The sequence below is a fragment of the Glandiceps talaboti genome, chromosome 19 (assembly GCF_964340395.1).
Source record: "Glandiceps talaboti chromosome 19, keGlaTala1.1, whole genome shotgun sequence".
Classification (NCBI taxonomy): Eukaryota; Metazoa; Hemichordata; class Enteropneusta; family Spengelidae; genus Glandiceps; species Glandiceps talaboti.
In genome coordinates this window covers 8,755,531-8,771,925 of record NC_135567.1, presented here as the reverse complement: position 1 = coordinate 8,771,925, position 16,395 = coordinate 8,755,531, and the positions used below count along the sequence as shown (strand labels likewise).

Sequence of the window (16,395 nt, the reverse complement as noted above, 5' to 3'; positions counted from 1 at the left end):
CTTGTCACCTTTGCCAATTTTGTATTAGATACAAAATACATCATTTTGTATGTTAGCATGCACAGAGTCTAATGAGAAGAAATTCCATCAAACAGGATTTCAAGTTACAGTTAAATACATCATTTTGTATGTAAGCATGCACAGAGTCTGTATGAGAAGATTTCAAGTTACGTTTTTTATCATTGACTCCTTTGAAGTCAATGAAGTTAATTAACTAGTGATGAGATTTTCCAGTCTGTCAAATACTTGACGACAAATGACCCAACCTAGTGGAAGCAATTTTACGCCACTTTTGCTGCTAATAATATATCTGTGTGGTACATACTGATAGATTTTTACCAACTTTCTACCCTTAGGAGATACTCTTGTAGGGAACCCTGGTAAAATGACTGGGGAACTCAGGTAGATTTTACCTACTTACCACCCTTAACAAAAACACTGGTAGGGAACCCTGGTAAAATGACTGGGGAACTCAGGTAGATTTTACCTACTTACCACCCTTAACAAAAACACTGGTAGGAAACCCTGGTAAAATGACTGGGGAACTCAGGTAGATTTTACCTACTTACCACCCTTAACAAAAACACTGGTAGGGAACCCTGGTAAAATGACTGGGGAACTCAGGCAGATTTTACCTACTTACCACCCTTAACAAAAACACTGGTAGGGAACCCTGGTAAAATGACTGGGGAACTCAGGTAGATTTTACCTACTTACCACCCTTAACAAAAACACTGGTAGGGAACCCTGGTAAAATGACAGGGGAACTCAGGCAGATTTTACCTACTTACCACCCTTAACAAAAACACTGGTAGGGAACCCTGGTAAAATGACTATAGGGAACTCACACAGGTAGATTTTACCTATCAAAAAATACTTACAGCATTAGTTAAAATATTGTTGGCACAAAATATGCAAGAAGTGACAAGGGAACTTGGGTTGATATTTTCATACATCATTACATGCATTTAACATACCGCACGCTTGCCAGAACAATTTATTAGTAATCATATGAGAAGTGGTCAGGGAGCCACAGCTAGTGCCCGTAACAAGATTACTGACGAACAGGCAAATAGAAATTGAACCTGTTGCAATTCAGATTTAGCAATTAGAGTAAATATAGTTAGACGCAGAGTTGTATTCGTACAGAGAATTCCAAATAAATTCACTCAAGAAGTGAAAGGGAAAGTTAATTAAATCATTGATATAATGATAGTAGAACTGACGTACACATACATGCTTTGGAATAAATTGGAAATAAATGTAAGAACTGACGTACACATACACGCTTTGGAATAAATTGGAGATGAAGAATTGACGTACACACTGTGGAATCGATCAGATTTGTCTAGAAGTATATAGATGTACATGTAATTATGTACGATTGTGTGAGTTTGGGAAAATCACTTGATTGTATGGGCTGTTGAAAGATTTGAGATCCAGTCAGATTTTTTTTGAAGTCTAGAAATTTTATCCATTGTTGCATTCCGTCGGTTTGTACTTCAAGTTTGGGAGAATCATTATCAGTTGATTGTATAGACCATGGAGAGGCTTTAGATTTGCTTTCATTTTTTGTAGTCTAGAACTTTAACCATTGAATCGGTTTAAATTTTGTACTGAGTTTCTGAGAATCAGTTTGATTGTATGGACCATGGAAAGACTTAATTATTAAAAATCTAGTCCGATTTTTTTTTTTTTTGAATTCTGAAAATTTAGTCACGGCAGTGAATCTACATTACAGTATATACATCAAGAAAATCAGTTTATTGTATGGACCATACAAATACTTTGATCGAGTCTGATGTTTTTTGAATTCTAAAAATTTGGACAATGTACGTAAAATGGAAGGTTTGAGATTTGAGTCCAATAGGGAACTTGCAATCCAGACTGAGCATGCTCAGACGCAAATGGTTATGGATTACCTGTGGTTATCGTAATACCTAATCTGGAGATACCGATAAAATAAACCTTCCACAGTGGTCAGGGTGACTATGAATTTATTATTCGTGGTTGCAAACAATGTAACAGTATTGCTTACGATACCAATTCATCAGTATTTATTAACACATTTCCCATGATGCAACATTCAACATGGCGGGTTTGCAAGTTCCCAATTGTGCTGAATTTGGGATTTGTGATCTGGTCCAATTTTATGAATTCTGAGAAATTTGGACAGTGTGTTAATACCCTGGTAGACAAGTCTGGATGTCATGTGGTTTCCAACTTAACCAAGTCTAGTCAAAGTCCCTCAAACAGTTAATCATCCAATCAGTAGGGAGTTCAGTGAAAAATTTAGATCCTTAATAGCTATATTTCAATATTGGACAATTATCATCCTAGGAAATTGAAGTAAAACAAAACAAAAATTATTGAAATTGGTCCACCGGTTCAAAAGTTATAACACTTTTACCGCGCTAAAATTTACCCGTTTTTGAGAAAATTGAGTTGTAAATCTCTAAAAACTGACAATTTCCCAATTTTACAGGAACTTAACTTCTTAAAAACTGCATTCATTAGCAAAAATCTTTAAGATTTTGAAAGAGTTATACCCAATTAAACAATATTTATATGACTTCTAAAAAGAAATATTCTATTTTTAAATTTCAGGACATCCCAAAATGCTAAGTATTTCATCTGACTTAGTTTTTTTCAGTGCGGCACCATTGAAAAACATCAAAATCCTCCAACTTTGATGACTGTTAACTTCAAAATAATTCTCTCAAGTTAGCTACAATTTTCAGACAACACAGCTATTTAGTTACAAAATTAAAAAAATATAGTCAGATTATATTCAGATTATATTTCTATATTTTCAACACATTGAAAATCATGAAGAGCCTTATGTTTTCATTATGAACAATGGCGGCCATATTGGCGGCCATATTGGATTTTTAGGAATTTTCATAAACAAACTTTTTCTGTTCATGTAGTTTATGTAACTAATTTATACATTCTCCAAAGTGATAAAATAATTGTTTAGGTGTTTATTTGTATCACATTTAGTGATTGAAAGTATCAAATAATTATCAAAAAGAAAATATAAGTAGGGAGTTTAGTGAAATTTTCATCTTTAAATGTTTTACTTATTTACAACAATTGAATATGAATTTACATAGGTGTAATTCATTGTCTCTTATGTATGATATCAATTTCATATTAGACAGCAAATATTAAATATATGCAAACCTCACCTGATCACCTGAAAGTTAATTAAAAGTATTTGTTCTTGAATGCTGTGTAAGACTTCTCTACTTGATCAATGTTTCTCACTGACCATGCACGCAATAGCGAATCTCTAGGTTCAACATAAATTTCCTTCAATATGAATTTGGGATCGATTGTGGCAACATCATCTTTGGTTGGCCATTTAAAAGAATTATTAGCACGACTGTTCCTCATGAGAAAATGGGCACTGATAGCATGTGGGGTACACGAAGTGACTTCACCAGCAAACCAGTCATCTTCATAGGCAACTGCTATATGGGGTAGGACCAACTCGGCCCATTGCCAACTCGTCCCATCGCCAACTCGGCCCACGTTATTGCCAACTCGGCCCATTCACATGCCAACTCGGCCCATTTACATGCCAACTCGGCCCATTCACATGCCAACTCGGCCCATTTACATGCCAACTCAGCCCACGCACGTCATGACGAAAATGTTTGTGTCATTTAAAGCCAAGGTCTTGAGTCGATGACGTGATAATATCAAATACTAGTAATATTCATATAATCAGAGAAAAAATCCTTTGCTCCAGGCACCGACATCGGTATACTACTACTACTTGTAAAGACACTATGGATTGACATACTAGTACATATACAATGTAGATCGCATGAATTTACTGAAGGGGTTGAGGAACACAGGACTTATATCGATCAAATGAAACAGGAAAACATTAATTCTGTGTTCACTATACACGATGCATGCCATTTCCTAGTCGCGCTTGCATACAGTTTGTCGTCCCTTCGGTGTTGAGGGTACAGTAACGTAGACCCATTCACCGTCGGCAGGACGGGCTACCATTACCTATCTACATGTATTTCAATATAACAACGTGTCCGTTTGACGCACCGTTCACACCACTGATATTAACGCGATTTGACTCGCCCCTTTTTTCAACTCTCCCTAATCATGGATGTATTATCTTACTAATACATCCATGCTCACCCGAACATCACTATGAGAGATCGAAATTTACATGATTTTTCGCTGGTGGTGCTCCTGAGATATGTGACTGATCACAACTGCTTACGGGTTTGGAGGCGTGGTTCCGGGGTAGTCTAGTTCCATGCCCCCTTTCTGCCGGGGATAGGCGTGTCGCGCTGTTTACAGGATGTGGTACATGTGTGTCATGAAATCTTTTATGAATTGACTGTAAGATACCATTGACCTTCCGAAATGTACTACACCGTACTACCTTTTCATCTAATATGCTGAGATGAATTATCTTGTAACTGATCACAATACTGATATTCAACCAAAAAACTACACTGTTATATTGTTATTTGGGAACGGAAATAAATGTAATAGTAGTGTTTTCAGTCACGGGATTTTCTTGTCTGTGGTACAGGGAGGTGTCTACATTTCCTGTTTATTTGTGTAATTGAGAGGACGATGAGCGACGCTAATTGAGTAGGTGTTAAGTGCCAGTTGTCAAACGCCTTCATAAAACGATATACTAGTACTGTATTTTCAAGTGATGATCAAAAATTTGAAATGGGCAGACTTTTCAGTTTTCACAAACTATTATCGAGAGAAAGAACGGAAAGTGGACGAATATCATACATATGGTATTAAAAGTTTTTTTTATGTTTAAAATTGACTTCCCACGAACAAGTTATTGGCGTTTTAATAGGTTGCCGCATTTCTTATTCGGATCCGGTTCGATCCGCCGTCAATTTGTCAAGATTGTTCAATACATAAGGGAAAAGATCAATATTTCATTGTCTGAAAAAAACGAGAACAACAAAGTTCATTTAGTATGGCGGGGGGGGGGGGGGGGGGGGGGGTGTTAATTTTATATTGAAATTGTGTCAGTTTATTTTAAAAAATAATGTGAGAATAAGGGAGCAATTTTCTCAATACACATTCATACAGTAAAGTAGACAGGAAAGCATACTGAACGAAATAAGGCATGAATCTTTAATAACACACTAACAATCAATATACACCATACTACATATAACACAAACAATATTCAAATGCGTGTAAAAGCATTAAACGGAAAGATTAGCAAACATACTATCAAAAAATAACCATTAAAATGTATTTATCTTCAATTGCACAAATTTCAAATTCAAAAAGTACTGAAAAGCATAAAAATGGAAAAAAAATTACACACTAATCATAAAGTACTAAGCTTATGCAACAAATATAAATGCAGTCCATAACAGTCCATAAAATCAATGCAGACCATAACAGTCCATAATAACGTCGTATCACACAAATACTGAATTCACTCTAGTACATCGCTAGGTGGTGGCCTATTCCGCTCAGAAGTTGTGATGCGCTTCTGTCGCCATTCCGATAGTCTGTCCATAGTTTTGATATATGGCCATGATGTTCTTTGTATTGGTGTTTTTGTCGACGGAGAACCTTTCTATCACTCATCAGTTTGGCCTGCATGGTCACCATAGATGCCTCCTCGTGCAACAATTCTATCAATAGATACACATTCAGAGAACCCTTCTTAGCTTTGCGATTTAACCGATAATGCCACCCTTCGACATCGTTGTTTGTTCTTATACTCTGTCCAAACACACTCCATGATGATGCTGGCCAAATGTCACTTGCAATCCATGTGTTATGAACGTAGTCCATCAGCGATTCAAGTGGGGCTGAACTGACTTCTCGTCGCAGACGAGTGAACATCTCCTCTATATGTTCATGCGGCAGATATGGCAGAGCCAACACCTTCCTCACGAACTTCCTAGTTCCATCATCTTCATTATATGCAACTTGCAAGCCAAGTTGTTGAACATCGATAGTATTATAGTTCATAGTGTACAATGTGGGGCTACCTGGGATTATGCTTTTTTAATTTTTTTTTGAACATAGCTGTATGCAGTGAATTATACTTCCATGATCAATGTATCCGAAGATGCGTAACTACTTTTTAATGTGATGATAGTGGAAGCATGGAAAGTATCACAATACAACTGAACATGTAAATATATAATACAATACATGTAAATGAATTATGTAGGTTTCGGCCTTAGAATTGCAGCAATTTTGAATTTGTCTTCAACAATAAAAAGGTAAATAAATTATCGGGATAACTTTACATTCTGACTTATACACCCTATATTCTAGAGCAATGTTATGGCAACAAGTTCGTTTTGCTTCAAGGCTGTTTAGATTATCATTTTTTTCAGTCGAAGTAAATCATGTTTACATATGAAACATCGCAAGCAATGTCGGTATCAACGTAACTCTATCAAAGCATACGATAGTGTGCAATAATTACTAGTATACACTGCTCGGTTTGCGTTTGATGGTTTCGTTGATCGCCAGTTATCACAAAGTGGTCGCGGTATATTTGATAGTGATGGTTATATTGTTTCAAAGGACCCCCTTACGTGTTACACTTTCACACATCGTAGAGAACCTAGCTGTAACAATGTAGTCATTAACGCCCTCGTCGCAAATAATCGCCGATGTGTCTGTCGTATATGCCACACATGGAAGCAAGGTCACTTAACAGTGACCGTGATAGAAGGTTGAAGTTGAAGATTTGCAGTACTAGTGCATTCCTATCTCAGGCTTACCATTCTCCCTCCAGAATAATTGCCTTTACTTAGTCTTACGGTTTGTCCTCGTGCATACAGATGACTCGACCGAAGCCTGTCAATCATCCGTAGATTAGTCGGCACACCGGACAGTTCGTTTGCCTTTTGACACCATTTGCAAATGGTCAAAGTTATTCAACAACTTGACACTTTAAAGAAAAAATAAATTAACTTTACCACCAATGTTATATGAATAGTTATAAACCTTTATTTATTTTCTAGGAGATAAAAGCATATTGAAATGTCTCCATCAAACAAACCGAAACAACATAATTCCAAAATAATCTGACACACTACGCTTGATCGTTTCTCATTCAACATGTAGCTACCCGATACGGGGGTCTGCTATAACAGCCTACGCGTGTCGATCGTTGCTAACTTTTAATAGTTCCAACAAACCATGGAAGTAAAAGCGCCTTGTACTTCCATGGACAGGCCAAGTTTCACGAAATACTTTAATTTCAACAGTCGTCTTCCCAACGATTAATAAAAAAAAAGATCAACCCATTTTAGAGTGCATGTCGTGTCGAAGTGGGCGATACGTTAGTAATAAACGCAATCGTTTATTTCAAAGTGTTTCGGTTTTGAAGTTACAATCACGTCGAGTTGTACATCTTGACTACTTAGTATTTACGAATTGACGAATAGGGGACAAAATATCTATAGTCAAGTTGGCAGAGAGTGGGCCGAGTTGGTGGGCCGAGTTGACAGAGAGTGGGCCGAGTTGGTGGGCCGAGTTGGCAGACGGTGGGCCGAGTTGGTGGGCCGAGTTGGTAGACGGTGGGCCGAGTTGGTGGGCCGAGTTGGAAATGGGCCGAGTTGGACGTGCACCCTGCTATATATATGCCGGGTTGTATTGGTTGTGTAACCCCAAATTGTTCTGCGTGTGTTCTTGTTTCTCTTTTCTTGTTTCTCTTAGCTATTTGTTTTGTGTTGTTATTATCTACTACCTTCAAATTGTTATTAATGTCATCAACAAAGTTTGGTAGGTCACCTGTTGTACGAATGATACTATTTAGATTCTGTGCAAGTTGTGGTATTGTCAGTTTTTTCCCCTGATCCTGCCACTTCTTTAGCTTTTTGTTTACAAGTTTTGTCTTTAAAATATCAACATGAAACAAAATCTGGTCTTTCAGTGCTTTCACTTGTTCACTTCTCTTCATCTCTCTTAGTTTTTTCTCTACTTCGACTTCACTTTTCCAAACCCCATACTTATTTCTAATCCTGTGTTCCAATTGAACTGTCTTCTGTTGTTTTCTTTGTAGTTGTTTGTGTTTCTTCTCCATTCTCATTCTCTGTAATTGTCGTCTTTTCTTCATCAGATCCTTACTGTAATTTTGTTCTCTTTTTTTACGCTTTGGAGCTTCTTTTCTTGCGATCTTTAAGTATTTTGTCTTAATTTTTTGGGGAAGAGTAGTAATATATGCTGTGGTCTTATTTCTAGAATAACATATGATTCCTGCTTTTGGTAATCTTCCTTTTTGAGGGGCTCTTCTTATCTGTCTATCAAGGTCAGAAAAGTCACTTTCAGATCTTATATTAGTCAGTGGTGCATTCCCCACCTCATCAATCAATGTACTATTGGGTTGGTTCTCGTTCCCCCCAGGTAGTTGATTCTTTAATTGTCTATCGACAACAGGGATCATAGATTTGCAAAAACACTGTAATGCTTTGGAGGTTAAGGCATCAAACTCTGTATCCCTTTCCTTTGGAAATAAGTGTGAGTACAAATCATCCTTGGTTACAGTTGTATCAGTTAAGTATGATGTTTCATTTAACAATGGTGATGGATCTATTGCATTGTCAGCTAAGCATGTTTTTAATTCTAGCCAGTGTGGGTTCATGTCATAGTAGTGAATATCTGTTCTTTCTAACAGACGCATTAATGGCCCAGATATTAATTTTGAGATGATACCGAGTGCCCTACACTCTGCCATTACCAATTTCTCATCTAAAATGGAACCTATTACACTTATCAATTTGTTCACAGAGTCAACTCGTCCTGACTTCAAAAAGTCAGAGATATGGTTTCTATGGTAATAGACGGCTGCGCCCTGATGAAATGCTATGTTAAATCTATGGTGTTGAAATGTTGTTAGATGATTTATTTCTTTTATTTCATCTAAGTAAGGGGCAAAATCAGTGAAAACTCCTGATTTCTGACATCCAGAGTTAGTGAAGGCTTTACTAGCTTGGTACAGAAGTGCAAAGCAGTGTGACTGGTTACCAAGTGGTCCCTTCTCTGTATTCAATTGATCTTTGTTTTCACTTTCAAAACATTTACTTGAGTTACTGACTGCTGTTGCCAAACCACTAAGAACATGCATACCACACAATAGGTGATTTACTGTTTTCATACTAGTTTTCTCAGATTCATTTAACTTGTCCCAGTTCTTTTCCACTATTGGTAGTAATGTTCCTCTCAATTCTTCTAATTTGCTTTTGTATTTTTTGTTCACTACATGGCGATCGCTCATTATGTTTTTACTGTGGAGGAGCAGTTGTGCATATATTTCTTGACGTTCAATATCATTTTCAGAGATTGCCTCACTAAGCTCATGGAAGGTGTGCATGGTGGCTGATATATAGTCATCAGCACTCCCTCTTAAGAGTTCTTGAAACCCTAAAGAGAGTGATGTTTTATCAGGGAGTGTGACCTGGATCCCAGCATAATCAATAAACCTCTTTCTAGTACCATCTGAATGGAGAGTGTTTATTGGTGGTTGTTCTAGGATTTTGGAAGCTGCCTGGGCCTGTGCAATCACTAAAGCTTCGACTTGCATCCTTAATTCTAGTATGTGTCTAACTTCTAGGTTCATTGTACGATCTTCATTCTGAGGAAAGCTACATGTTTTCAATATCTCTGGTGTGATGTGTTTGTCTTGAAAAGTAGCTGATAATTTTGGTATGGAAGTGGTAATTGGAATATTAGCTTGCATAATATCTGCTTCATTCCCTTCCTGTCTTGCTCTATCTATCTTCTTCCTAACTTTTCTGACTAGATTGCTAACTTTGGATGGTAAGTTCAGGTTCGGCTCAAATAACCTAAGGACGCTAGGCAACACCTGCTGAACATTTGTACCTGTGGTCTGAAGCCCACTGTGTAGACTAAGAAGGAGCTCATTTGTCAAAGGAACATCACATCCTATCTCTACTAATGTTGTCTTTCCTGACAATAAACTTTCTAGTTTATCACAGATTGTGAGAGTAGTTTCCATACTCTAAGTAGAGAAAAATATATCGAGTTATTAAATTGTATATACCATTTCTAGTACACAATGATCTGATTTAATATTCTAGCATTTTTAAAGACCAAAAAATTACCTTCTCATAATGCAAGTCTCCAGTGTTATCCTTAGAGTATATTAGAATGTATTTCCAACATAAAAGCAAATAAATTTGAACGTTACCAGTAGTATAAATTAAAATTTCGTTACTAATTACACGTAAAACTAAAAGTCACTTCGTGCATCATACTTCCGGGTTGACATAAACATGTATACTTACTACGAAATGACAAACACAAAACCATTAGTAAAATAAAATAAAGTTCAAGATTTTTATTTTCAAACTGAACATCAATCTCCACTAAACATTCAGTAACTGAGTTCGTGTATTTAGAAATGTTCCTCAAAACACAAACTAGCAACACGGAACACGGAACGTGTAATTGTAGTACTACCATGGCTTCCAGTTCAATATGTAGACTAACTCAGTGTAAGTTGTAACGATAAAATTTACGATCATCACCGCATGTAGGAAGTACAAAAACATACAACACATTGCTTTCTTGTTGAATAACCTCATCGAAACAAAATGACACACGAACTAGACCCACAAACTAAAACGATTTGAAATTCAACGCACCGATATCAACATGATAACATTGCGTCATTGATTTTGACAGCCGCCATTGAGCTCACCCAGTCAGTTACGCCGAGCGCCCGGTCGAACGTTGACATCCAAATTTGTACAACGTTTTTATAAAGGGAGCTCGTCAATGACATACTAAATGAATAACTCAGAAACGTAGTTTAAATACCAACTGATCTAAAAATAACTGTTTAGAAAGACTACGTACCGTCTATAAATACGAAATCACGCGACAAAAACTTCAATCTTATTTTACTACTAGAAATGTCGGCCCATTCCGTATTAAACACATATCATCTTACAGCTAATTTTATTGGCTATAAATTCAGCTAGATTTGAAAGGTCTTATATGATTGGCTCTCCCTTCGCTATTCCCGTTTTCAAGAGACACCCCCGCCAGAATCAAGTGCCACGTAGTACGGCAATGGCGCGAAGTCGCCCAACATGCGACTTTCCCACCGGGCGTGCTTTTCGAAAACTACACAACATATGCTTTTAGGGCGCGAAATCATTGCAAATCTACCCCCTTTCAAAACTAATCGTAATTTTATCGCGTATAGACAACCGGAGTTGGTTGATATAGCAAATTAAAAATCGAATGAAGTTTACAGTGACCGTGAATTCGTATGGCCGCCATTTTGAATTCTGAACTCCCATCCAATCAGTGAACCTCAACTGTTATAGTGATGTAAACAGTGTATAAGTAGCATCCTGAGCTGACAAATATACCATATTTGGACATTACATAACTGCCCCAATAAATATTACGGGTAACTTTATGACTCAGTATGAGGGACTGTGATTGGTTAGAATTTTGTGATTGATTAACAAAGGCATGATGTTAATGACTATGTTGGTGGATGAATTTTAAATTACATCTCATGCATCTCAGGACTTCAGTACTAACGCCTTTGACTAGACTGTGAGTGGATGTGTAAATCATAACGATACTGTATAGGAACTAGACTAGTGGTACACATGTACATGTATAATAATGTATTTGAATGCAAATTGCAATTGTGTTGAATTGAGAGACATCATTTGATGGATAGACCATGCAAAATGATTAATATGTATTCTGATTTTTATTGAATTCTGGAATATTCCAAAATCAACAAAACCAAACATTCTGTGATGAAAACATGAACGACAACTTTGTGATTACGTGCTAAATTCTCACGATAGTCAAAACAGTTGTATCAAATGAATATTAATGAGTGATGACGATAGCCTGTCAATTTGTGATGGTTTACTACTGACATGTGCCATTTGCGCTTCACCCAGCATGGGGTTGAACCACATTTAACGCCTAGAGTAATAACATTGACTAGACATAATGGGAAGATAACGTAGTGTAGCATTGGAACACAGTTGTCAGGAACCGTAGACTAATATGTACAGAATCCTCTAAGCTACATGTAATTTGATGTGCCACTGACACGCACAATTTCCAGTGACGTACCTATGTCTGTGATGTTCCCTACCTTTTACTACATGTATGTGGTGACTCACAAGAAATCCCAGTTTTCTCATTTTGACTAACAACAACAAAATTTGGCTATCGTTAGAGGGCACCTTGTACACAATATACATGTATGCAAGATTTGAGTTAAAAAATATTAACTTATCCATGTATCCATATTTAACATACCACATGCTTGCCAGAACTATTTATTAGTAATCATATGATATCCATATTGTATATATGGAAGAAGGAGTCCTTTAAAATCACTTGAGATTTTGAGTGCAGTTTCCATCATTTCATTCACACACAAACTGAGAAAGAAAGCTATTTATAGTCAGCTAAGATGACTCGTCACTTAATGCATTCACACTTACAGGCATATAATCTTTGTGAACATTTCCAATTTATCAGTGTCTACCACCTGAGATATAAATAGAGAAAATCTTACAGACACTGAGCTCCATGATTCTGTGTAATACTAATATAGTCACGATAATGCAACTATCATCACCAGGAGATGAAATTTCACTTCTAAATTAGATTTGTGAATAAAGGTAATCCACTGTGCTTTTGCCGTGGGTTTTTAGAAGCCTATTTGGTCATATTAGTTCATGTTGTATGTACATGCAGAGGAGGAAATTCTGTCAAATTGACTGTCCTGATTTTCGTAGATGTTGTAGCAATTTGCTCATGGGGGTTATTAGAATTCTTTGTACCACTAATAATAATAGTAGCGTGGATATCTGATTAGATTTACTTTCTGTGCATACATTTAGTATACAATGTATAGTCATTTGCCAGCATTTCAGAATCTGGGTTTTAATACAAATAATGTATTACAAGGTACAAGTACGTATTGTAAGGTTTCCAAACCAGGGTTCATTATACAGAATTAATACAAACAGGGAATTCTTTTTACACAGTCTAGTAACACACCTGTAGAAAAATACTTGAAAAAATGTTAAGAATGGAAATCTGATAAATTTTATTTATCCAGTGCATCATGTACACGTATGTATAATCCACAACATGTTTAGATATTTGCCAAGGTTTCAGAACCCTATACGTACTGGTTTATACAAACGTAAACGAGGGGAAATCTGTACATTTACTAGTGTTTTTGCAATTTAGGTTTCGAACCCTGGTAATAGAGATAGGGAAATCTAGTAAAATTTACAATGTTCATGATATATTCATTGAGTTTACTAAGATTTTAGAACCCTGGTAACAGAGAAGGTGAAATCTGGTAAAATTTACAGTTTTCATGATATATTCATTGAGTTTACTAAGATTTTAGAACCCTGGTAACAGAGAAGGTGAAATCTGGTAAAATTTACAGTTTTCATGATATATTCATTGAGTTTACTAAGATTTTAGAACCCTGGTAACAGAGAAGGTGAAATCTGGTAAAATTTACAGTTTTCATGATATATTCATTGAGTTTACTAAGATTTTAGAACCCTGGTAACAGAGAAGGTGAAATCTGGTAAAATTTACAGTTTTCATGATATATTCATTGAGTTTACTAAGATTTTAGAACCCTGGTAACAGAGAAGGTGAAATCTGGTAAAATTTACAGTTTTCATGATGTATTCATTGAGTTTACTAAGATTTTAGAACCCTGGTAACAGAGAAGGTGAAATCTGGTAAAATTTACAGTTTTCATGATATATTCATTGAGTTTACTTTAGATTTTAGAACCCTGGTAACAGAGAAGGTGAAATCTGGTAAAATTTACAGTTTTCATGATATATTCATTGAGTTTACTAAGATTTTAGAACCCTGGTAACAGAGAAGGTGAAATCTGGTAAAATTTACAGTTTTCATGATATATTCATTGAGTTTACTTTAGATTTTAGAACCCTGGTAACAGAGAAGGTGAAATCTGGTAAAATTTACAGTTTCCTATAATTCAGTGTTTTTACTAAGGTTTTAGAACCCTGGTAACAGAGAGGTGGGAAATCTAGTAAAATTTACAGTTTACAGTTTCCTATACATTCAGTGTTTTTACTAAGGTTTTAGAACCCTGGTAACAGAGATGGTGAAATCTGGTAAAATTTACAGTTTCCTATACATTCAGTGTTTTTACTAAGGTTTTAGAACCCTGGTAACAGAGATGGTGAAATCTGGTAAAATTGACAGTTTCCTATACATTCAGTGTTTTTACTAAGGTTTTAGAACCCTGGTAACAGAGAGGGTGAAATATGGTAAAATTGACAGTTTTCTATACATTCAGTGTTTTTACTAAGGTTTTAGAACCATGGTAACAGAGAGGATGAAATCTGGTAAAGCTTACACAATTTCCTATACATTCAATAATTTTACATTTAAAATAGATTTTAGAACCCGGGTAACAAGTAAATTTAATATGTCAACTGATTGTACTATAAAACCTATGGTAAAAAAAAAAACACCTGCACATAATGTTTCCTTTCTGATGGATATGATGAAATGGTCAAAGAAAAGTAATCACACCATAATTCATATTGTCTTATCTGATCATCATGCAATTACTCACTTTGTCACAAAAGTAATTTGAGATGCATTTTGTGAGGTGATGTTTGTAATATAAATATTATTTTGTGAGGTGATGTTTGTAATATAAATATCATTTTGTGAGGTGATGTTTGTAATATAAATATCATTTTGTGAGGTGATGTTTGTAATATAAATATTATTTTGTGAGGTGATGTTTGTAATATAAATATTATTTTGTGAGGTGATGTTTGTATTATAAATATTCTACTATATATTACTAAAGTTGGATTGTAAATCTGGTAAAAGTGTACCATTTTAACCACAGGACTTGTAATTAAATTTTTCCTTTGGTAGTCCTAGTGGGCTACATATTTCAGAAATTGGTAGTCCAAGGATTGTGACCAGTAGTCCTATATTCCTGAACTGAAGACAGATTTATATGTCTGTTATTAATATACTTTTGTTTCCATAAATCTTCCATCCTCTAAATCATCACATAATCAGTGGTAGCCTGAGTGGGCTATCAGCTGCAAATTATGGTAGTCCCATGACAAGAATTGGTAGTCTGTGGACATGGGAATACATGTAGTATAATTTCAAGTCCTGTTAATTAAGCCTGTAGTGCATGTGTGTAGTTTTTAGATTGTCTAAATTGTTACATACAAATGTATAGTCATGACTAATCACTCCATGGATGCACATAATGTTCCTATTTGGATAGATTATTATGACTGATACTGTGAAATAAAGGTTATCACGTCATTATGACATACTGTGAAATAAAGGTTATCATGTCATATCATCCAATAACTAGTTTACGACAAAAGGTAATTTGAGATGCATTTTGTGAGCTGATATTTACAATGTAAATATCATTCTACAAGGGAAATCTGGTACAGTGTCAGTGTACCCTCTAAGCAAATTTGACGCACAACTGACGCACACAATTTCTAGTGATGCACCAAAATTTGGTGTTCCCCTATCTCTTACTACATGTATGTGATGACTTACAAGAAATGTCAGTTTTTATCATTTTGACTCACAACATCAAAATTTGGCTATCATTAAAGGACATACTACTACAGTGTACCCATTCTAGAGTGTCTGCCATACATGTATGCAAGCTCAAATAATGCACTAGAAAAAACCGTAACGGATACATTACCTGTGAGAGTTGCATGATTGATCACTCATAATGATCTCATTTGGATAGATTTTATGACTGATAATGGCAAATAAAGGTTATCACATCATAGCATTCAATCACTTTTATCCAGTTTGTGACAGAGGTAATTTGAGATGCTTTTTGTAAGCTGATGTATCATTCCTCAACATATGTCTATTTAGAAAGGGTTAAGTATATTATGAAGAAAATTGATAAAATTATGTATTTGTACAGTTATTATATATATATATATATGTATGCGTCACCTATCACCAGTCTAGCATTCTGATTGGTCAAGAACCCTGCAGATATGGAGGTGTATTTTTCACCAACAGCCGTATTTTTGCTTGTTGTATCACATGATCACTGCATGTCCCCTTGTAAACAAATCTAGCAGACAACTAGAGATCGAGCTATAACCAGCATTTCCAATGCCAAATTTATTATCAACCATACAAAATATTAATTGTTGTATACATTGTAACAAGTCTTTGAATTGAACGTTTTGTGTCCTAGGGAAAACGCCAAAAAATGCACACAGAACAACAACAAAAACACGGTGAACGCACGATCATAAACATAAATTCCTTAATTTATGAATGATATCAAAATTACCGCCACCA

The 16,395-nt window shown here is 35.7% G+C and overlaps 1 protein-coding gene across 1 annotated transcript; it reads right to left on the bottom strand.

Moving 5' to 3' along the window:
• Nucleotides 1-5,463: 5,463 nt before the first annotated feature.
• On the bottom strand, nt 5,464-6,003 carry LOC144450394 (uncharacterized). The gene has a single exon (XM_078140994.1). The coding sequence runs from the start codon at nt 6,001-6,003 to the stop codon at nt 5,464-5,466; it is 540 nt and encodes a 179-aa protein (XP_077997120.1).
• Nucleotides 6,004-16,395: the final 10,392 nt, after the last annotated feature.